This window comes from Corythoichthys intestinalis, chromosome 12 (genome assembly GCF_030265065.1).
Source record: "Corythoichthys intestinalis isolate RoL2023-P3 chromosome 12, ASM3026506v1, whole genome shotgun sequence".
Taxonomy (NCBI): domain Eukaryota; kingdom Metazoa; phylum Chordata; class Actinopteri; order Syngnathiformes; family Syngnathidae; genus Corythoichthys; species Corythoichthys intestinalis.
Genome location: NC_080406.1, coordinates 16,770,448 through 16,795,938, shown reverse-complemented (window position 1 = coordinate 16,795,938; position 25,491 = coordinate 16,770,448). Strand labels below are relative to the sequence as shown.

The window sequence follows — 25,491 nt, the reverse complement described above, 5'->3', positions numbered from 1 at the left end:
CTTTGCCATTGAATCGGGTTGCGGGTCTTACCAAATGCGCTACTGCCCTCCAGTGGCCAGTTTTATTGCTTTAAAATAGATTTTCAGCATAGTGCTTTGGAGCTCAGTTGAATCAGAACCCAGAGATGTCTCTTATGAAAAAAAAACGTAAAAGACGTATAAATACGTCTTTGGGACACTGAAACAATTAAAAATAGAACTTATTTATACTGTACGTTTTTGGGCGCAAATGAGTTAAGATTTTAAGGGGACTGCTGCTGCAAGCTAAAAAAATAAGCCTTGTTTTGAAAGTAAAGTAAAGTGATAATCACTTTAAAGAGCATACGACACCAGAAAAAAAGTCTTAAATGGCATTATTATGTGAATTAGAATCATATTTTGAGACGATTCGACCATATACAACAATTTAGCAAAGCGCAGATGACGAGAAATTAGTCTTTTAATCTGCCGGTTAGCCACGCCTACAATTATAGGGCTTTAGCGTCCCCAACAGGTGGATGACGTCAGCGGTAGACTAGGCTCATCGGTTTTACTATTCAGCCCATTGAGGGGGAATTGTTCAGAACGAGGAAAACGAGACGAAGAGAGCTGCAAAATGTCATTGTTTCAGTCTCTCTACTCCCAATATTTTTACAGGATATTCTTTTTATCCAAGTATTTTCCCCAATAGCTATATAAATGGCTTGAGAAGGACCAGTCAGCCCGTCGAGGGGGAACTATTCACAATGAGGAAAACGCGACGAAGAGAGCGGCAAAATGTCATTGTTTCTGTCTCTTTACTTCAATATTTTTACAGGATATTCTTTTTATCCAAGTATTTTTCCCCAATAGCTATATAAATGGCTTGAGAAGGACCAGTCAGCCCGTCGAGGGGGAACTATTCACAATGAGGAAAACGCGACGAAGAGAGCGGCAAAATGTCATTGTTTCTGTCTCTTTACTTCAATATTTTTACAGGATATTCTTTTTACCCAAGTACTTTCCCCAATTGCTAAATAAATGGCATGGTCATGACAAATAACTTGTGCTAAATGGAATATAAAATAAGAAAAATCCATTTATTCAAGACGACATGGCAAAATTACTCCATAATGGTCAAAACAGTCGACTTTACCTTTACTGTCACACCTGCCGAACGATATTTTATGACACCTAAATCGGACATATGTCATTTCCCTTCCCCGGCTTCGGAGAATGCAAACAGACCAGAAGGAGTGACAGCTAGCCGACATGCTAACCCGAACCGAGGGATGTTTCAAAGTCTTCGAAGTGGAAAATCACACATAACTAGCCTGGATTATTTGACATGACGACCCGGTTGTCGAGTTTCTTTGCGGATCGGCAAACCGCCCGGCGGAGAGCAATTTACAGTTCGTTCCCTGGAGGAGGGTGGCTGGAATTGTTGTGTAGCTAACGTGCTAACAGCTAACTGCTAATGAGCGTGAGGATAGCTTTTTACATGCCTATCAATGATCAAACGTAAGTAGTCCTTTATTTAAAGGAATTTTATAGTGTTTACTTTGTAATCACTGTATTCGTATTTGACATAATACAAAACAAGATGTTTACTCACTTCCTTGTAAGTCCAATGGTCCCACAGTAAATATCCACGGTGAATGGGAACCTTTTGAAACTCCAAAAAGGCGCATACGCCTCTCCCGCATACAGAATGATTTTTCTGCAGCCGTTTGGCTGGCGTGATGCAAAAAATAAAAGTATTAATCCGCAAAATCAGCTGAATCCTTCGTCCTCATACACAACAGTACACTGTAGCGTGAAGAGGACGTCTTCTACCGTACACGTCACAGCGCCCTCCTCCTCAATGCGAGACCGAAGCCGGAAGTCACTCATTTTCCTGGCGCGGGATTCAAAAAACTAAATAAATATAGCGATCGCTTCCACACACATCCAAGCGGTCCATATCATTCAGGAGCATAAAATACCGCGTGTATTATGAAATAAACATGCTTTTTCGTGTCACAAGCACTTTAAGATTAGCAGCGAACACACCATTGGGACCTGTGTCACACTGCTTTCACTAGCCTTTGAATGACAAGTAGGCAGGATATAAATGACGAGGAAGCAACTTGGCCTACTTTATGTTTATGAGATTATGGTGGTTGAAGAGTTTCTTTGGATGCCATCGACGTCAATAGATGTCCAATCTGTTTGGACTGGGAGGGGCTGGCAGCGATAATTCGATCGCTGCCAGGCCCTCAGAGTCCCAGAAGATTGGACGTCTATCACATCGATGCAATGATTTAAAAGCAGTTAACAGTATTTGAGCCTTAATGCTGAGTTGCCTTCGTGAGGTCCAGACTTAATGGAATTCTATTTTTAAATCAGTGAGTCAGTTCACAAGAACAAATGCTGCTGAACAAACCCAATCCCAATTGCTGCACATACTGCAGAGCCGCTACATCTGTTCCACTGCAACATTGCTGCCCAAAAAGGCGTGAAGATGCAGATGTTCTCATATGTAAATACAAACTTTCCACATTTTCTGTCTGAGTGCGCAGCGCACTTGAGTTTTGAACGGCGGCCATTTCCGCTGCGGCGAGAACCCCCCACCGACCCCCCCCCCCCCCTTTTCGCTTCTTGTCTTGTCAGAGAAAAATCAAAGCTAACACATCACCCACTCGTCAAATCATTCAACTAAGCAGAACAGCGAGACTGTAAGGCAAAAAAAAAATCCTTATTTCTGTTTGCGTAAGAGTAAAAACAATTGGTTTATTTGATTGTGAAAGTAGACTTTTTAGGGTTTTGTCCAGAGGTGGGAAGTAACGTGTTACATGTACTCCGTTACATTTACTTGAGTAACTTTTTGAGAAAAATGTACTTTTAAGAGTAGTTTTACTAAGCCATACTTTTTACTTTTACCTGAGTAGATTTGTGAAGAAAAACACTACTCTTACTCGGCTTCTTTGGGCTACACAAGAGTCGTTAGATTTTTCCTCTTTGTTTCACATATTGGATTTTTTTTACCAATAGTAGCGCTACTCATTTCACCAATGAGATGTCGCAACAATAATCACATGACCCCATTACACCAATCAGACACAAGCTTGCCGTTCTATGATCACGCCAGCCTGTTCAATCACGTGGCGTCTTTAAAGCGTCGTAAAACATGAAGTATTTGACATAGAGCCTCTCTCCCAGTTTTTATTTGGCACCGATTGCCCATGGAAAACCGGAAATATGATCCTTTTAATTTCATAATAGTGACTATGAAGGACTGTTGAGTTAATTATCGAGGGTTGATTGAATATTTGCTTGATTGGTTGATTGAATATTTGCTTGTGCTCATACATACCCAATACATACATAATACATATTGCCATATTTTTTCTTATTGATATAACCAGTAAATGATTATTGCTTGCTATACTAGGTTGTAGTATAATGTTTAAGTGTTACAAAGAGTAAAGAGGGTCGGGATGACAACTGCCTTGCTTCATGGCCGCATCATTGCGTAACTAGACCTTCCAGGACATCTTCAGCACCTGACGTCTAGACTTTCGTCGAGACTTTCGAGGACAATTTTCCATTCAAGGACATGTTCCATGGCCGCAGCATTGCATAACTGAAGTGTCTGGGTCATTCTGACCACTTTACCTGTGCCTTTGCTTACACACGTGTATTTAGTTAGTTCCACCTACATGCTCACACATAGCCAACCAAAATCACATGCGTGTCTCCAGCTTGCTTTCCCCCTCCCTTCAGGGCGGCACCCTTCTGTGTTAGGACAAACCCCTAATAAAAAGAGCAAGGAGGGTTTTTTCCTTAGATCAATTTTGGTGACTATACAGCGTAATCTAGCATTCCTCTGTCTAGTCCCTCTTTGCTCTCCTTGGCCAAGAAAACTGAGTGTCTTCTCTCCTTATTTTTGGGTAATTTTACAAATGTCTACCTAAGGGTCTATTTTTGAATTTGACAAGGACCATTCACTATTCAAACTAGGAACTATTTTCTCCACTAGAAGGCACGCATGCTCTTTGGACAAATAATGCTTCATTTTGGTCTTTTTTTTTTTTCCTCTCGCAGGAATTTTTTCATATCTTCGGCTTAACCCCTTCTAGCCTAGTGTATCACATTTGATACACTCAGAATTTCATTATTTTGAGACTAATTTAGAATTATGAATTAAAAAAAAAAAAAAAAAAAAAAACGATGGATGCAAGTCAACACATGCATCTGCAGGTTCCATGAGAAAAAAATCTGGATTTAGCTGGGGTCATAGATATTAGAGCGCTTATTACACATATTCATTTTGATTTTTCTTTTTCTACAAATCTGAAAAAAGTACCATTAGGACCTTATTTTTTAAGTTTTGGGATTCTCTGACAATTGCTTCATGTTGCAGGCATTAAGGGGTTAATGTGGTTATGTAATTATTCTACAGTATCATTATAAAAACAGTTCATATAGATAAGTTTGTGCTGAGAGAAAAAAAAATACCATTGTTTAAAAAAAAATCAAACAAAAACAGTTACAATTATACTCATTACTTGAGTTTTCTTTTCACTGGATACTTTTTCACTTGTACATTTTTTCAATGACTACTTTTACTTTCATTTGAGTGATATTATTTTGAAGTAATGCTACTTTTCAGTAAAAATTTTGGCTACTCTACCCACCTCTGGTTTTGTCCCATCTTGTTCAATGAGATATGCAGTATGCACCAAAGGGAGAAAGTTTTTTTTTCTTCTTTCCCACATAGAACCAGTGGATAACTTTTTATGATTATTATTAATTGTTTTACTGCTTTATTGCAGCAGATGGCAATTGAGGAGCAGACAGTACACAAGAGGAGCTTTAAGACTGAGGAGCTGACAGCACAAATTAAGAGAAATAAAGAGAAAGATTTTATTCGAGGCAGAAGTTGTGGGCTTTAATTCCAGGATGGAATTAGTGTTTGCATTTGTTCAGCATTTAACTCATTCACTGCCACTGACAGCGACAGACATCAGATCCATTAGAACTCGTACGGCTGGCATTTAATGATGATGATTCAGTAACAGAAAGCAAGGAATGTTTATTATTTTTCTTTCTTTTCTTTTTTAAATGAAAAATAAATTCTAAATTGTCAAATTTAAAACAGATTTTTTTTTATTAATTGTTCTCCCTTTTTAAAGTATATTTTTAATTAAATTTGAAAAAAATTTTTTTTTTTTTTTTTTTTTAATAAAATGTTAAAAACTGAAAACATAAGTAAAAAGATCAAATTTACTTCCCCATTCAAAAAAAAAAAAAAACAGTAAATTCATAAACATCATTGATCACTGCCAGCCCCTACCAATCAGAATCAGTTGGACCTCCATCACCATGAATGGCAGCTAATTAAATAGCGAATTAAAACTTTAAAATTTTCTTTGTCTTTTGTATTTCAAAAATAATAAAATCCAATTCTAGGTATGCGTGTGTATATTAACATTCCAAAAAAGTACAGACGAATCCATCCATCCAATCAATCATGCATAATCTATCAATCCACTAATTCATGCATGCTTGCATGCATGAATACATGTATGTGCACAAGTATATTCCCGCTAGAAAATTGCCGGAAATGAATGTATAGTAACCCGATTATGGCAGGAAGTTAATTCTGATCCTCCATTATGGAGGACACTCCAATGTCATTTGTTACATTGATGATAATGTTATTAAAAGCTGGCAGTTAGGATTAAAACGAATGACCCTTGCAACAAGTCCAACACATTTCAAACTTTGTGGCTGCTGAAACCAAGTACGCAGAGAGTAATTGATCCACGTGTATTGTAAATGTCTTATAATGTTCATTAAAAAAAAAAAAAATCATTTTGTATTATTTGTGTATGCTGGAAGTGCTCTTATATTCCCGCATCACAGGGCTGTTGTTGTTGTTGTTTTTTTTTTTTTTTAATAATTTAAAGAAAATTGATAGTTCCCCAAAAGTTCAATTTGTTTAAAAAAAGTCTCATTCATTTGAGTCATTCAAATTCTTGCATCCCAAAGACTGTCTGTTCAATCCTCCGCCCATTTCATTTACAGTGATCCCTCGTTTTACAGGGTTTATGGGGACCAGAACCTGCCGCGATAAGTAGAAAAAAAACCGCAAAGTACCCCCCCCCCCCCCCCCCACAGGTGTATTCAATGTATTTATTGAGATTCAGCATTGGAAAGAGATACATAGAAGAGGTGTTTTTTCCCTTTTCTTCCCAAATGTAATCATTATGATAAGTTTTAAACATTTTACTGTGCCACCGAATTATTTTTAAACAAAGATAACATAGAAAAATGCTTGTCTTTATTAAATGCTTCATTGAGTGAGTCCACTCAAATCTACTCACGCTGCTCACATACACACAATGAGTTGCCACAGCATTTGTTTTACAAGCTATTGACAGAGAAAGCAGCACTTTGAAGTTTCGGCTTCCAAGCTTCTCTGGCAAGATTAAACCTTAATGTCTGTCAATCATCGCTAACTTTAACAAGCAACTCCAGTGCACTGCCTGACCAACAAAAGCAGCAGGAGGAAGAGTCAGACTACGTGATTGGATCGGGACAGCTCATCTGTATTTATTTATTTAGTTTTTAATTTGAAAAAAAAAATCCACGATGGGCTAAGGGCGTGAAGTTTGAAGCGCGAAGTAGAGAGGGATCACGGTATCGTCATTTAAAGTGATGTCACATCAGTTAACATTGTTCCACATCATTGAACATTATTCCCTTCATATGTCATTCATCCAATAATTTTCCGTCATACATTATTCCACATCGTCCAACAATATCACACTTAATGCGACATCATTTAACATTACTCCAAATCATTTAACTGTATTACACTTTAAACAACACGATTCCACTTCATTCTACAGTATTCCACATCACTGAACATTTTTTTTTAATTGATTTAACATTATTCAAAAACTTGAAAGGGTCAGCTCAATCGAATTTCCTTCAACGTAATTTAAAAATAGTCCACATAAATCAACATTATTCCAATTCATTCAACACTATTTTACTTCATACATCACTCATCCGACATAATTTCAGATCATACAAAATTATTCCACATCACTTAACTGTATTTCACATAATACAGCATGATTCCACTTCATTCTACAATATTTCACATCATTCAACTATATTTCATATTCACATATAACATGATTTTATTTCATTCCGCAGTATTTCACATCATTCAACATTATTCTACATCATTGCACAGTATTACGCTCATTCAACATTCTTTCATACATTTAGCATTATTCAAAAATCTGAAATGGTTGGTTCCATCCTGTAACAGTTCACTTCATTCAACATAAATTAAAATCATTCCACATAAATCAACATTATTCTACTTCAGTCAATACTATTTTATTGTATACATCACTCATTCAACATAATTTAATATGATAAATTATTCCACATCATTAACTTGTAACTCACATCATATAAATCAAATAAATTCTATTCTACAGTATTTCACACCATTCAACATTATTCCACATCATTCAGCAGTATTCCACATCATTCATTTAACATTATTCACAATCTGAATGAGGTTGGTTGGACCCCCAACCAGTCCACTATTCATTCAAAATCATTTTGCAAAAATCAACATTGTCCCACTTCATTCAATACTATTTCACTCTAATTTCACATCATGCAACATTGTTTGACATAATTCTACAATATTTCACACCATTCAAAATTGTTGAATATTGTTTAATATCATTCAACATGATTCTATTTCATTTATGTATTTCACATCATTCAACTGTATTTGACGTTATACAAAATGTTGCCCTTTCATTCTACAGCGTCTCACATCATTCAACAATTTTTCACATTATTTGACATTTTCCACCCAATGTTGTTTTTGGCAGCTCTTTAAATTTTTGTCTTAGTCTTTTGGGCGAATATGCTTATTAGCCTAAGTCATATTTTAGTCATTTTAAAATGTTTTCGTCCGTAAAATTCAAAAGTTTTAGTCAAAAAATAAATAAAGGTTGCCAACAATTTCGAATGAACCTAAACATAATCGCACATAATGTAGCATGTACAAGGACAATGCCAACTTTGTGATGATAATACGCTCAACAGGAAAAGCAGCACATTATTTTCAATGAAAACTACCTGGAAGCCACAAACTGTATGTTTAAAAATTTGAAGGAGTGTCTAACATCCTCTGGACTTACTGACCAGAAAAGCCAGGTGGCTCGGTTTTAGACTGGCCGGTGTTTTAAGAGGACGCTCTCCATTCTGGCGCTAATGATGCGCTAACGCTAGGAGTTACATTTAATGTCCGATGATCACTCAGCACAGACCTTTAACAACTAAAGCGATATTGCATATTCTCTCTTGCTAAGGTAAAACAAATCTTTCTGTGTTTCAAACCAAGCAAGATGGAGCACATCCTATCTTCAGGAACTCCGATGAGGAGGGAGAGGCGCATCACATCTCACATGAGTGACACAACCCAAACACTACTATGATTCAAGCTGACGTACTCCACATACAGTGTGAAAACGTCACGCATTGTGAACATATGACAGAGACGGTGTCGCATTTTTGTACTATTGTCATCTCGTTATACGAAAACTGGCATTTGTCCTGTTATGTTCTAGGGTCCCGAGCCACGTTTTTAGCTCATCGTCATCACGTCATCGACATGAAAAAGTTGTTCGTCGACGAAATATTTTCGTTATTGTCATTGTTGATGAAAACAACACTCATTCCACCTCATTCAACACAATTCCATTTCATTCTACATAGGGCTGTCAAAATTATCGCTTTAACGGGCGGTAATTCATTTTTTAAAATTAATCACATTAACATATTTGACGCAAATAACGCACATGCCCCGATCAAACAGATTAAATGACAGTACAGTGTCATGTGCACTTGTTACTTGTTTTTGGAGTTTTGTCGCCCTCTACTGGCGCTTGGGTGCGACTGATTTTATGGTTTTCAGCATCATGAGAATTGGTGGTGCTGAACAATGGCGAGCTACTAGTTTATTTTTTGTTTGAAAATTTTACAAATTTTACTAAAACGAAAACATTGAGGGGTTTTAATACAAAACTTCTATAACTTGTAGTATAACTTGTACTAACATTTATCTTTTAAGAACTACAAGTCTTTCTATCCATGGATCGCTTTAACAGAATGTTAATAATGTTAATGCCATCTTGTTGATTTATTGTTATAATAAACAAATGCAGTACTTATGTACAGTATGTTGAATGTATATATCCGTCTTGTGTCTTATCTTTCCATTCCAACAATAGTTTACAGAAAAATATGGCATATTTTATAGATGGTCTGAATTGCGATTAATCGCGATTAATTCCGATTAATTATTTTTTAAGCTGCGATTAACTCGATTAAAAATTTTAATTGTTTGACAGCACTAATTCTACAGTATTTTACATCAATCAACATTTTTTTCCACATCTGCTCACATTCCAGAATTCACACACAATTGCAGCGGAAAATTCATTCTGTAGTTACTTTAACGTAGACATGACAGGTGCTTAAAATTGTAAATATTACCTTCAGAGTCAGTTTCCATGCTGTATATCTCACAATGATTACCTTAGTACTGTACTGGAAAGCAATGAAACCACTTCATTGTATCATACAGTGCCTGGACATTGAATTTATTTGTCACCATAGGCGATCAGATGATCGCTGCCAGACCTCCTAGTCCAAATGGATTGGACCACTATTACTGTAAATGGCACTGAAATATGAGGACGTCAGCACACCATGGCAACAAAGCGACCAAGAGGACATATGACATCCGTTGCTCTAGAACAGATGGTAGAAAGACAAAGCGGATGCGAGAGTAACCAAGAGACAATGATGAATAGACGGAGGAAGAAGATCGACATGCCGCCGAACGACCCTGGAGACGCAGCCACCAGAGAAGAAGAGAATTATGGGAGTGCAAATTAAATTACACCGGAAAGGATGCTCAGGTCTGAACCTGCAGGAAAGACAGGGCAAAAGGAGGGAGGGCTGCCTCGGGAAGCTTGTGATGTAGACACGTTGAAAAATGACGACTATTGCCGTCAATGGCACTGAAACATGACCATTCACTGATAATTTACAAAGAACCGACTCGTTTAATGGCCATAAATCATTGTCTTTATGCGGAAACTTTACCTCTTTGCCCCAAAGCATTTTGGAAGACAGCCATTGAAAAATATATATTAATGAATAAATGACTTCTTACTCATGATGTAAATTTGCATTTTTAACAAGGACAAAGTCATTGCCTTGATGACAGGCAGGCCAGGTTTCAAATTTGAAACTCCACTCAAGAGTGTCACCATTTTTCTTAGGTTTATCCTTTTTCCCCCCATGCAGTTTATACTTATTTAAATTAAAAATATATACTATAAAAACATTTTTGCTAAGTGAGAGTAAGTAACAATCAATTCGACAAACAGGTTACATAAGCCTGAAAAGACTATTTAGGATCAGCACCAATAAACAATATTTATTATGGACATAAAAACGAATTACTTGTATGCACTTGTATGTACTGCATAAAAAAAGTGTAATAAATATACAGTATGTACTGTATTTCCCATATGCTCTGAGAATAAAATATTGTTTAATCTCAATTATGGAATCCAACATCACTAAATCTCACAGGATGCGATCATGCGAAGCAAGCACATTAAGTAGATGCTACATTAAAGGTAACCTTGGACTTAAGACTTTTAAGCTCTGATAAGCCACAATTGTTGTCTTTTACTAAAATATGTTATTAGAAACACATAAAATATTGCCATTGATTTAAAAATCTATTATAGTTAGGACATGTTTAGACCTACGGAGGGCGCCATGTTTTATGCGCGCAATGGACGCTCGGGGTGATGAACTGGTTTGTCACTGTCAATAGACAAAAAATACAGGGTTACTTCAATTCCTTCTACACGGCAAGACGTCCAACACATCCGCACATCGGTTAAAAGCGGCAAGTACTTAATATTTGCATTTTTATTGAGTCTTTAATTACCTTTTCATTGCCTCAAAATACTTTTGGGATGTGTTTCCCTCTCATACTTTTAAACATTGTGTTTTCTTGTGGTAGCTTTAAAGCAGATTGTTGATCCGTTCACAAAATTAGTCACGTAGCATATTTAAACCATCCTTATTTGATATCACTTAAAGTATTTTCTTAAGGCATCTTTAGCAGTGTTGTTAATAATGGCGTTAGAATATAACGGTGTTATTTTCTTCAGTAGTAAGTAATCTAATTAATTACTTTTCTCATCTTGGCAACGCCGTTACCGTTACTGAGGCGGGAAAGGAGTGCGTTACTATGCGTTACGATGTTGGTTGACTGACGTGAGAAAAGTCTGAAAAAGACGGACTCACGGAGACGAGAGAGCAGAGCAGGAGTGGGGAGGAGGCAGGGGAAGGTGACGCCGTTGCAAACGCTATGCTACTATGCTAGGTGGCTCCAATAATACCTGTCTGTAGCCAACAGCCTGCAAACTACGCCCACATGATGCTTCGGTAGATATCAAATATATACAGAACTAGATGCAAATTACGGACACGGCGGCATTAGCAACATGTATATTAAATAACTAGATGCGTTAGTAAACAGCCGCCATCTTAAAGCAGTAGACTTTTCAGGAAGGCTCTGTTGTAGAGAACCTTCCAGGCGAACCTATGAAACTTTTTATCTAAAATGCTCCTAAAAAATGCTCCTAAATCGGCAAAACTTAACTTAAATCAATCTTTAAATGATGAAACAGTTTTAAAACTTACACATGTCAAAAATAGACAGAAGGGAACTAATGCAAAAACGGGAGCAATTTTACCAACTGTAACGGTTGATTCACAACATTAAATGACTTCCACACATAGCAAAGGTTACTATCTAGTTATCGCAATATCCGCAAAACCCCTGTGTCTAGTTAAGGTTAGGGTAAAGAATTGGGCTAGGGGAATTTGTCCCAAAAACCCTTTAAACTTCACATTGTGTGACCTGTTTTTTTTCCCTTTTTTTTTGAGAAAAAAAAACATGAAAATTATTACCAGTTACTTTGCCAAGTAACTAATTACTCTTACATTCAGGTAACTGAGTTACTAACGCAATTACTTTTTGGGAGAAGTAATTTGTAACTGTAACTAACTACTTTTTTAAAGTAAGATCAACACTGATCTTTAGTATGTTCTGTCTGTATGCATCTAAACAAAACAAGCTGAAACCGCACGGTAGTACTTTGGGCGTCAAATTTGCCTCTTGTAGATGTTTCACCTCTGTAGCACATTTTGGCAGAACACGTTTTATTTCCTACTCTCGTCTCGTCCCGTCTTTCCTGTTCATTTTGCTTTTGCTGCACGTTTTGTGAAATATCGACAGCGCTGTCATGCTCATTAATGTTCCTCTCGGGTTCAAATTGAAAGGGTTTAACAGATGACATGTTTATGTTTCTACAGTCATACTCTGGAAGCCCGGCAGCGTAACCATGTGACGTCACCACCCTGCAACATCAACAACAATGGCGACCTACTAGTTAACTAATTATACAACTTGTATAAAAACAAAAACATCAAGAGGGGTTTCAATATCAAACTATTTTAACTCATAATAACGTTTGCATTTTAAGAACTACAAAGCTTTGGATCTGCGGATCCCTTTAAGTTCATCTTTATCATATTAAACCAATTTAAATATAACAATTTGACTTAAGTTCATGTACTGCCACTGACAGCAATAGACGTCCAATCTATTTGAACTCAGGGAATGATCATGTTTGACCCCCATTGATATTCATAGACACCCAATCCATTTGGACATTCGTAGCAGTGAAACTATGCCCAAAATGCATTTAGCCCACTTTTGCTCTCAATATTTCAATTTGTGAAGGGTCACTGCCAGCTCTTTCAGTCAAAATGGATTGGCCGTCGATCACCTTAGACGGCAGACAATGATTAACCAGAGGCAAAAATGTAGTTAGCCCACTTTTGCATTCAGTAGTTCAATTTGTTGACGATCACTGCCAGCCCTCTCAGTTCAAATTAATTAGGCGCCTATCGCTCTCAATAGCAGCCAAATATTTAACAATGACAAAAATGGAGTGGCACACTTTTTCTCTCAGTATTTCAATTTGTAAATAATCACTACCTGCTCTGTCAGTTCGAATGAATTGGACGTCCATCACTGTCAATGTCAGCCAATGAGTTCATGGGAAAAATTGAATAATCCCACTTTTTTTAGTTTTTCAAATTGTGAATAATTACTGCAAGCCTTCCAAGTCTAAATGGATGGGACGTCTATCATCGTCAATTGCATCCATTGAGTAAACAATGATAAAAACTGAGCTAGACCACATTTGTGCTCAATTTGTGAAACATCCTATCCTCTCAGTTCAAATGAATTGGTTGTCCATTCCCGTCAATGGCAGGCAATAGGTTCAAGAAACACTGTTCTCCTTCAAATAACCAACAACATGCTATCTGCAATAGATTATTGACAAAGCTTTTTTTCTAGATCAGATTTCCCTTTCAAAATTGGGGATTTGTGTGACAGCAACACTGCTGTTTCCTCATTAAAAAGACTCTTATCTTTTATTTCAGAGTCTCAGTGTTAGTCAAGAATGTAAATATTGTGCGGGCCTTGAAAAATCAGCCAAAATGCTCAGGGTTGTTATCTTGTATTCTCTGTATTTGATAAATACAAGGCAAATATAATCACATGATTACTTCCTTGTGTTTTCTGATACTCTTATTTACTCTGGATTTGAGTAAATATCACTACATGCAGCCTTCTATAAATAATAGTACTCTCATTTTAGAAAAGACAAGCTTCTGTCCACTATTTGAGGAAACGTGGTGTCAAACACTCTCCTCCCTTCAAAGTCAACATATGGGTGCAACCTTATGGAATCCAGTGCAATGAACACGCTTGAGAATCAGGCCTGCTTGACAGTATTCAGGTTGACACTGGTTGGGCAGCGTGCAAAAAAACTATTCCAAATGACAGTGGGTGGCTATAATTGTCATATCAAGAGGCATGATGTGTTTATTCTCTGGCAGAGCAAGCGCGGTCCCGGGGCGCCGCCATTTCTCAAAGGTCACTCGGACACCGAGGACGATTAGCAATTCCGATTGGGCTAAAGGGGCTAAAAGGCGGTCGTGTCACTGCCTGAGACTTATTGCATTAGCAAAGGCTAGTGGTGCTGATTAGATGACAAGAGGAGGCGGCAAATGGGGACATTGGAAGCCATAGATTTGTGGGTTCAAGTAGCACAAGATATCAGACCTCGATATGGTGCTAGCTAACACAAAAAGGGTTTAAAAAGAAAAAAAAAACTTATTGGCCGCCTTTTTCACGTCGCTAGACATCCAAACCATTTTGACTAAGAGAGGCGAATGATGTTCAATCGCCCGTCTTCGTCAAAATGGATTGAACGTCTAAGTATGATTATAACAAAATGTTTAGAAAAAATAAAATTCATAAAATAAATAATGTTTATAACACTGCATTATTGAGTTATGTGTACTTTTAGACCAGTGCTTCTCTAATGATGTGTCGGGGTGCGATGCCACAGTTCAGATGTGATTAGAATCAAGAGCGTAGGTTTGCATAGGGACGTTAGGGACATAACAGTAGCAACTTTTCTGGATGCTCAAATTGTCCTCACCAACTTTTAAGCAACTTTAATTCATCATATCAACAGTTCAGATATAAAGGTAATTTAGCTTGTCTTACAATACGTTGTAAGAATAGAATAGAACCTACCAATATTAGGTGAATTATTTTCATCATGTTCCGACTTACATGTATCCCTTTTTACTTGCTGATTGTGCCGGTCCACAACCCCCCCGCCAAAACGAATGTTTTGTTGGCTGATGACTTGAAGCCCCCCGTCCCGCCACAAAGACACACACTAACACACATACTCACACAACCCCGACAGATTCATGTCAACAACATGCCGCCTCCTCCGCCCCCTTCGGAGAGGAGGGATATTAGAGTTTTTTCTTTTTCGGTAGCAGCAGCCACTGTAAGTTATGTAAAAAGACATCAATGTTGTCGAGGTGAGGGAATCACCACTAATTTTGCTACTGAAAGTCCAACCTGCATCAGAGTTAGCATAACATTAAACTTGCCAACTGGCAAGCCTCCACAAGAAACAAAGTCAAGCTAGTCCTCCCTTATTTGGATCATTTGATTAATCCATTATTTAATTAATGTTGAGACAAAACCCATGATTAGAATTAAGTGTAATTGCACATCCACACCAGTATGTGGCAGTGACGCTATCTTTGTCACAAACAAAGCAAACGATAGGAAAAGAGTAAATAAACCCTCAAGAGACAACTTTTAGCACAGTTATGAAAAGCCAGGCGGCAAAAAGCAGAGGTAGAGACAAAAGAAAGTTTCCCAAATGCTAAAAAGAGTAAATATGACAACGCGTATGTACTGTGGTACTTTAAAAATGTTTGCTTTTTTTTTTTTTTTTTTCCGGGCACTGATTAGCCTACTATTAGCATAGTGTCAATAGTTGTTTTTTTGTGATAGATTTAACTTTTTCTCCCCTCTTATGAAATGTTTCCTTTTCCCCGGGGGGGGGGGGGGGGGGTATACGTTAAAGAAAATAATTGAATAAAACTGTTTTAGGCGTACAGCAAAGCGTCACGAAGTGTTTCAAGTGTGCAGCTCGATTTCTTGAAAGAGAAAAGCAAATAATGCAAATCTTCCGACATGCCCAGCGGTTGCCAGGGCGACGGCGAACCCGCCCCCTCAAGTCCACTTGTGCGAGTGCGTGCGAGTGCGCGCCTTACCTTGCATTCCTCCATGCACGTCCGAACCGAGTACGCGTCCGTCTCGTATTTGCGCACTAGGAGCTCGAACTCCCGGTAGTTGTCCTCCGCCTGCTGGTCGAGGAGCTGGTACGCCCGGACGCAGCGGCCGCATCCCGGCGCGTCCGCCCCCATGGCCATATCCAGGGTGCAATTCATGTGGTGCGGAGCGGTAAACCCGTAAAACAAATCCAAAAGTGAGTAAGAATTACAAAAAGAAAGGTACAAATCGCTCAGGTTGACGTAGGCCGCCGACTGCGCGGCGGTGGCGTCTCCCCCTCCGAGGCCCAGGCACACGGTGTCCGCGTCCGTGAAAGTGAAGCAGTCTTTGGACACACTGTCCGGGTGACAGGTGTCCATCCGCCACAGAGGTTGGGTAGAATTCCCTAGAAAAATAGCATCTTGCCGCTGATGATGATGATGGTCATGTGGTGATGAGGAGGATGATGATGATGAGGGTGAGGGTTCCGACGGTGTCCACCAGCGGAGTGAGCGAGGCTGCTCGGCCGTCGGGCCCGAGCGCCGCTTGTCCCTGGTGCGGGCCAGCGTGGCCTCGGCGCAGAACCACAGGTGATCCGAGAGCAGGACGGTGATGAAGAGCAGCGAGGCCAGCGACAGTCGCCATCTCTGGGCCCGCTCCGACTCGGTGGACGGCTTCTCGGTCCCTCGGGGTGCCAACCAGAATTTGACGCCTTCGTCATGTTGTCGACGCATCCGAGCACCCCTGCTCATATTTTAGGAGGAGGAGGAGAGTGCTGCCCTAGCCGACTCCACCGCGGGGGCTGCTCTGTCTCAATACTCATTCGGCTCGCTTAATTCTCCTCGGGGTGCCGTTGCCCGTGTCCGGTTGCGGGATTAAGCTTGCCGCATCCTCCGCGTCTCCCCGCGGGGGGAAGGCGTCCTCTTTGACCGCATGCCGCGTCCCTCCGTCCGTCCGTCCCTTCCTCCCTCCCTTCCTTGCTCGGGTGTCCTCCCTTCGTTTTTGATTGTGAGGATGTTCCTGCTTGTGCTGCTGCTGCTGCTGCTGGGGCGTCTGCCTGCTTGCCTTGCCTGCCGCAGATTCTCAGCAAAGTAAAGCCACCGGCCCGCTCTGGTCGCCGCCTGGAAGCCTCGCGTCAAGCCTTGAATCCCGTCTCCGGCTGGCCGTTGTCATCTTGGAACGCGTCTAAGTTGTCGCCGCCATGTTCGCTTGGAATCACTTTTTCGGAGTGCACAGGCTGTTTGCGTCATCTCCATCGCTGCGAGAGCTCCATCGTTGCGCAGTGGCCGAGCAGCTTATTGCCTATATGCACACGCAGAGAGAGAGAGAGAGTGGGAGGGAGGGAGGGAGGGAGATGAGCGCAGGTGCTCGGTGAAAAGGACGTTTTGGCAGATTTTTGACAATTCTAGCAGAGCGTTTGCTTTTACATTCAAGAGTAGGGCTGCAGCTACCGAATATTTTAGTAATCGAGTATTCTACAGAAAACTCCATCGATTAATCGGATAAATCTTTTTTTTTTTTTTTTAGGTAATGAGCAATTATAAATAGGCACGAGAAAACAAGATATCACCTGAATCATATTTAGACAATCACTGTATTTACTAAAGATGTCCCGATCGATCGGGATCGGGTCCGATCACGTCTCGGAAGTATCGGAATCGGCAAAAAAAATATCGGACATGCCTTTTTTTTTTTTATTAAATTGTTTTCTAACAGACAAAATGTTTTACACTCATCCAGAGTCTTTAGATTTGGCTTAAAGTAGGGCTTTCAAATTTATCGCGTTAACGGCGGTAATAATATTATAATATTTAACGTAATTAACGCATGTGCTGCACTACCCACTCACGCATTGTCGCCTTCAATCTATAATGGCACTGTTTTACGTATATATAGCGGTTAAAGGCAATGTAAAATGAGTAGAGAGAATTTTGGCAGCTTTTGAAGCCTTTTTTTTTTTTAATTGGCTAAAGCCTTGCACTCCCTCTCTCAACAATTAGAAATATTGTGGGAAGCAATGTGGGGAAGAAAGATAGTGGTTGATCTTTTTCTTAACACCCTGTGTTATTTTCCAACGCAGATAAGATATATCAATTGGTACCACTACACACAGTCATGGTTGCACTTCCCATAATGCATTTGGGCAGAAGTCAAATGGCTACAGTATCATTTACTGAAAGCTCAACAAATACACTAGATGGCAATATTTAGTCACAATATACAGTACAAAGTGACATTTATCCTTTAAGAATTACAAGTCTTTCTATCCGTGGATCCCTCTCACAGAAAGAATGTTAATAATGTAAATGCCATCTTGAGGATTTATTGTCATAATAAACAAATACAGTACTTGTGTACTGTATGTTGAATGTATATATTCGTCCGAGTTTTATTCATTTTTTTCTTAATGCATTGCCAAAATGTATATGATCGGGAAAAATTATCGGGAATGATTGGAATTGAATCGGGAGCAAAAAAAAGCAATCGGATCGGGAAATATTGGGATCGGCAGATACTCAAACTAAAACGATCGGGAGCAAAAAAAAACATGATCGGAACAACCCTAGTATTTATTTTACATGTATACATTGTTGAAAACAGCCAACACTTGCATCTGATTTGACTCGATAGAAAAAAATTCGCTTTCACTCAAAAAACTTAAGATCTTATTAAAAAATTTTTTTTAAATCTTCTTACCTAAAAATGTCATTACACTTGAGAACACACATTACTTAAAAGTTAGGTGTTTTTCCCTCGTGTTTCAATTGAGTTCCCATTTGTATCAAGCTATTTTTAAGTTCTAGTTAAGTTTTAAGTCTAAATTCTAAGTCCTGATAGGATTCTGAGTTTTTGCAGATTTCAGAATAAATGTATGATATACCCTCTGTACTGGAGCACATTAGGCCAAGGGTGTAGGTTTGCAGAGACGGTACGGACATAAAACTACCAACTTTTCAGGATGCTCAAATTGTCCCCATCAAGTTTGATGAAAACTTATTTGCATTCTATTATTTCAGTTATATAAGTAAAGGTTAGATTGTCTTCCCATAAGTTGTGTTAGGTTTGCGGGTAGGCAGGTGGTGTGTGGACCCAAATGCTGGGAATGGGAGGCGAGGCAGATAGACGGTGCAAAAATGATTTAATTAAGGCAAGCAAAAAACAAAGTACCAACAAATAATGTAGAGATCCCAAAAACACAGCAGCAAACAAAACACAGGTTACTAACAAAAGGCTGGGTATCAAAAACTTATTGAGGGGAACACGAGGGCTTGGAGAAAACTGAGGAGAACAGGTTCGGACGTGCACATGGAGATTGACAATGACGCAACAAGGAGTGAAAAGAAACTGGGAGCTTAAATACACACACAAACAAGGGGTAACGAGACGAGGAACAGATGGGTGACACAGATTGGAGGATACACTAGGAGAAGTAACAACAGGTGAAATCAATGGACAATCACAGGGACACACTAGGAGGGAACCAACACAAAACCTAACAAGTTGAAGGATAGAATAGACCCTATTATTATTAAGTGAATTATTTTCATTATGTTCAAACTTACATTTATCCCTTTTCACTTACTGAATGTGTCGGTCCATTTTTTTCCACTCAAATGCACCTTTGATTGGCTGATGACTTGACCCCCCTCCCATCAAACAGACACCCATCCACATTCACACAGCTCCGACAGATTTATGTCGACAACATGCTCCGCCAACTTTGAAGAGGACGGATATAAGGTTTTTTTTTTTTTTTGGCCAGCAGCAGCCACTGCACGTAATGTAAAAAGACATCAATGTTTTACTACTGAAAGTCTGACCAGCATCAGAGTTGGCATAACATTAATCCATTTGATCTTGCTAACCTGCCAAACTGTGGTCAGGCAGCAGTCCCCAATTTGGATCATTGTTTGAATTATGTGCATTACGTTAATGCAGCGCGGTGGCTTCAGAGTACAAGTCCCGTTATTAAAAAAAAAAAAAACAGGGAGCTATCCAAGAATTGGTCCACATCAGGGAGACACTGACATGAACATAAACATGAAGTGACATGAAAAAAAAAAAAAAACAGTGAAATGAAATCACACATCAGGATTTCAGGAGAGTACTTTGGCTCAAATCTTGTCTATTTTAGTATGCCTCAGATGTGGGTTGGTCCTTGGATATCTGATTTAAAAAAAAAAAAAAAAATCCCAAATCACTTTAATGTTACAATACTTTAGTTTGAGTCTTGAACATAAACATGAACCGACATGAAAAAAACCTGTGAAATGAAATCACATCAGGATTTCAGGAGAGTACTTTGGTTCAAATCTTCTTCTAGAATGTGACAAGGATTCACTGAGGACCCAAATGCATGAATGTTCCGTTCAAACAAAAAAGGTTTATTTTCAGTTCATAGGAGTTCAAAAAGAGACAATGAAAAATCACAGCACTTGCTGAACACTAAAAATCTTAGCAAAGTCAACAAAGTACCAAAAAGGGCATTTGAACCCAACATAAATCTTAGTCAAGAAAAGGCTGGTAACATGGAACATGGCCGAATACAAGACGAACCTACACATGGCAAGGTTAGGTGCAGACTATATATACAATGGATCACAGGTGGAAATGATCAGCCTGATTGGGAAGAGCAGGAAGTAAAGTTGGGAACCTAGTGGAATGCCACTACCAAAATAAAAGCAGGAAATTCTGCACCAACAAAACAAAAAACACTAACATGACTTCCGAGACATGACAGTATGCCTCAGATCTGGGTGGGTCCTTGGATATCTGATTTAAAAAAAAAAAAAAAAAAAAATCCCAAATCACTTTAATATTACAATACTTTAGTTTGAGTGTATGGGGCGCTCCAGTGTCCCACAGAAGTCGACCAATCCTTGAATCCTGTTTTATTTTTTATTTTAGATAAAGGAACTTGCACTTCAAAATGTTTCAGTGTTTCGTTAGTAGTTTGTGAAAACAAAAGTTTGAATCGAATGTTGTATCACCTGAACATGTGTTGAGACCATATCTACGCCCGCTGCATTAGGCACCAGTGCTACTTGGTGTTATGTCCATCAATGACTACCAAGCTAAAATTGACAGTTAGCTTTATTATGTTTTTATTTTACACCCTCATCACTTTCCAGCGCTGTGTTTTTACAGATTAAATAAAGCCTGTATGAAAGACATGTTAGCGACGCATCAACAGTAGTCATAATTAATACAAACCTAGCCCTCCGCATGGCTAACGTTACATAGCAAGGTACAGTAACGTTAGTCTTAAGCGCTACTTTAACTTAATTTTACCTTGTCTCAAGCATCACTCCTCTGCTCTAGGACTAAACGTGTTGCCTCCGGAGGAGCGGGGGCAAGGCAGGCAGGTTGGCGCCGGGTTTCGGGGGCGGTCATCGGTCGCGGGGTCCAACGGGGGGTGCGGAAGCTCGGCGGGGCCGGGCGGCGGTAGTGTTATGCAAGCTATCTTACAGTGAATACATGAAACAGTGTTCGCATTGGTCTCCAGCTTGAAATGCTCCCACTTTTTACTTTTTTTGCTGCCTTTTTCTTCGCTTTCGTCAGCTTCTTCGTCATTACCTCTATATTCATGCTTGGTTGAAATCAATTAAATCTGCCGCCTCTCCCTTCTTCCTCTACGCATGTGGCGTCAGCGTATTGTGCCAAATTAAAAGCAGTCTGAGCAAATTTAAACAATACCTAGAGGCGGAGAAAATTCCTCAATCAATTTTTAAAATCGAGTTACTCAAATTGTTCTAGTAATTGTTTTGGCTCTATTCAAGTTTGTATTTATTTATGGTTTGGTGGAGGATTGAGCCTCACCTCTGCATCACAGAACTACACAGGATTCAATTGAAATTATTTTCTAATTTGCCCAGTCTATGTAATCTGACAAAAGGGAAAGAAATTGTATGGTATTTCTGTAGTGGACGAACATAACCTATAGACCCCAATCACATGACGTCACAACTCCGCCCCCCTTACTGGAGCCGCCATATTGTCCGTCAGCTCGCAGTGTTTACACATTACCGCTACGTACATGCTTCCTATTGCGGCGTGTTTTTCTGCTCGTTAACATTAATAATCAAAATGGTGAAGGCGTGTGTGGCGGTTGGACTTGAAGTTCTACCGTATTCCGAGAGACCCGAAGAGGAGAGCGAGATGGACTGCTGCAATTCGACGAGAAAACTGGGCACCAAACGATCACCACAGACTATGTAGTAGTCATTTTATACCTGGTAAGATGCATTAAATATATATTTAGAGGGTTTGGGCTGACAACCACAATTAAGATCATTGTGAGGCTGATCGCCGACAACATACAGTTTCAAATTCAAGATGTTTATTTCTTCCGCCATCATTATTTTTTTAAATAATACTTAGCTGGTACCAAGTGAAAGAAGCTGGCCTCATCTATGGATCATCAGTTAAACAGGGGTGTCCAAACTTTTTGCAAAGGGGGCCAGATTTGGTGTGGTAAAAATTTGGGGGATTACCTTGGCTGATTTACGTGGAACAATATATTTAAACAAATTTTAGCAAGCCCTTCTGTGTGTCACATTTGCTTTATTATTATTTTTTTAGATTCAGAATTTCAACAATCTCGCCTTTGTGGCATTCTCTTTCGACACTCGGGCTCTTGCGAAATACTGCTGCTGTGAAATTAAACTAGCTTCAAGTTGCTTTAATTTCTCGCTGCGTATCTTCCCTGTAATGTTGTCGTACATGTCAGCGTGTCTTCTTTGCTAATATAGCGTCACATCGAACTCTTTGAAAACAGCGACTGTCTCTTTGCAAATGAGGCAGACAGAGTTGTTGCGTATTTTATTGAAGAAATAGTCCAATATCCACCTATCCTTGAAGCGTCGGCCATCGCAGTCAACTTTTTTTTTTTAATTGATTGTCGCCATTTTAGAAAATTGGAAGTAAAGGGTCACACGGGGTAATGTTGTTTAGAGTGCTGCTCTTAAAGTTTTTCAAAGTTTCAAGAGAATAGGCTGAGTTTCTGTGGACAAGATAGTTGTATATATCAGGGTAGCAGATGTCAGGCAGAGACGGCGAAGACAGCGGGTCGAAAAATATCGATTTAGGCATTAAATATGGATCTGGAGTTTACAGCGTCTAAAAGCACCGGGGCTTCCATGAATTGCACTATAAATTGCACGATAAATTGAGACCATTGAGAATACGGACACAAAATGACGGACAATTTAGTGGCACAATACAGCGACACGTCATTGTGTGACGTTGGTGATTGGGGTCTATAGCCATGAACACGATTATCATTCTCGTTCAAAAATAAAAAGAAAAAAATGATACAAATTAAGTCTAGACCCAATTTCTATATTTTCTGTTATTTATCTTTAAAATGTATGAAGAAAAAATCCAGTCAAACTGTAATTGAGGATGTTTACTTTGCTGATAAACTCTAGCTCACTCCCCATTTTTTGTTTTGCTCAATTTTTATTCTAAATATTATTTTTTCCTTTTTCTTGTTCCTAAATTATATATTCTTGTGTTTCATAGGGATACTATTTAGGCTAGTCTGACAGATTTTCTGTATAACAATGTATGATTGCTGCTGACCCTACCACTTCAAATGTAATGACGTCAATGTCATTCAATGGAAGCCAATGAGTTACTATTGACAAAAGGAAGGTAATTTAAGCAAATTTGGAATTTCAGAAGTAAGTAAAAACCAGTAGTCCTTGGCATTAAGCGCTACTCACGAAGTATCTCAAAGTGTCAAAAACATTGCTGACCTCCGGTTTCGACTGTTCAATTAAATCAAGAAACACCACCAGACTTTTTTTTTTTTTTTAATTTAAACCTGTTCTGTTTAGCTGTTTGACACGAAGAATGGTAGTCTAAGTGTCCGGTTGGTCTGAACAGTTTTAATGTTTTACATTGAGAGTATGACATACTCCCATTGTGATCATTCAACATATCTCGTTTATTATGACAAAACAGTGAACCGGAAGGGGTTATGGGGGGACAAAAGAAAAGAAACACAAACAACAACAAGAAATACATTGAACGCCAGGGGGAATGCGGGGGGGGGCACAGCGCAGCGCAGCCATCCCTCCTCTCGCAGCATAGCAGAGGAGCCATCGTCACCCCCCTGGATCCAGGGTGGTCCCCAACAGACTTTCAACGCAGATATCAGAGTGCGCAAGACTAGCCAAGGCCAAATTCCTCTCTTTGAGAGTAAAAGTTTGGAAAAAAAAGAGTTATCTGAGAAGAAAGGAATGGAAAGAAAAGCAGGGTTGTCCCCCACCGGACTTTCAACGCAGATATGAGAGTGCACAAGACTAGCCAAGGCCAAATTTCTCACTTTGAGAGTAAAAGTTTGGAAAAAAATTGTTTATTTGAGAAGAAAGGAATGAGAAGAAAAGCAGGGTAGTAAATATTTAACGTTTCAATAGATGAGCTCTGGCCATTTCCGTGACATAATAAGAAGTTTTATTGATAAATTCCACAGACGGAATGGATTTGATGGCTCAGCTTTGCAGGCGACAAAACCACTAGACTACACGGTTGCCATGAGGCTTAAAGGGGATGTAGCGCCCTGGGAAAATTTTGATATTCCATCATTTATCCATAAACGCATGCCTTTTGTATTCATATCATGCCACTTCGTGTAATTACACACAAGAAAATGAGAGAAATTTGGCTCGATTGTCAAGCTAAAACGACCGGCGCCCGAGATCTGGCAGATTGTGTGCGTGACGTCACGTCAAGTGAAGAGAGTGCCACCGGCCACTAGGGGGGCAGCGCCTGTCTGCATCAATATAATTCCTTCGAGTGTGGGGAGAATTAGGGGTGTTTTGAGCTGTTTATGCTGATGCATTGTGTTCGTCCTGCACATATTCCAGGTTCCCTCATGAAGAAACACCGCTCGTTGTCAATAAAAGAGAATTCAGAGTTGGCAGTGAGGGCTGTTTCTTCAACAAGAAAAAGGCTCAGTGCTTTAATACTGAATGGCGGCGATGATGGCAGTCAATTTCGTTTCTAGTTTCAGCGACGAATCCGACGTAGAAGGACGTAACGAATGTTCATCTAATGGTGACGAGGAGAGTTGCAAAGCTTTAATCGGTGTTATAGGTGACCAATTTGAGCCCAAACGAACGCCAATGCAGCGTAATGAAACGGTCATTGAGGGGAGCAATGACACTGATGAAACATCGGCAGCAGATCGTGTGGGAAACACCAATGATTTGTTTAGCATTTCTTTTTGTGAAGCTGATACACCGTGACTGCAAAATAAAGGAATGCATAGAATAATTATAATTTATTGCGCTATCATAGCTTTTCGCTCTGCCAACAGACACAAATATGAACGGGATCAGAGGATTTGTTCTATATATTTTACGAACGATCATTTATACATGTGTCGAGTCCTGTATCCAAAGGCGTGACATTTTTTTTTATTAATTATAAAAGAGTACTCACTCTGGCCATTTCAAGCTTGGCTGCTCCCTTCTTTGCGTAGCTTTAGCCTCCTTTAGCAGTCATCGTCTCTCTTGATATCTCGGGACATTTAGGTGGCTGTGCATCTATGGTCGGCAATCTTTTAGCAAAACCCGATTTCTCTTGTCCATAGTTCGAGAAGCTTTCAGTTGGAAAATGCGCACCACAGAAAAGCGTGCCGGAGGCTGTGTCTAGAAAATTAGCCCTCTTTGCACGGACGA

The 25,491-nt window shown here is 39.4% G+C and overlaps 1 protein-coding gene across 1 annotated transcript in view; it reads right to left on the bottom strand.

Moving 5' to 3' along the window:
• Positions 1-25,491, bottom strand: part of LOC130927445 (NALCN channel auxiliary factor 1) — a 241,351-nt gene that overhangs the window by 188,649 nt on the left and 27,211 nt on the right. Inside the window, exon 2 of the mRNA XM_057853272.1 lies at positions 15,805-17,104. Coding sequence (XP_057709255.1) covers positions 15,805-16,554 — 750 coding nt within the window. The 5' untranslated portion in view covers positions 16,555-17,104. The remainder of the gene's footprint in view (positions 1-15,804; positions 17,105-25,491) is intronic.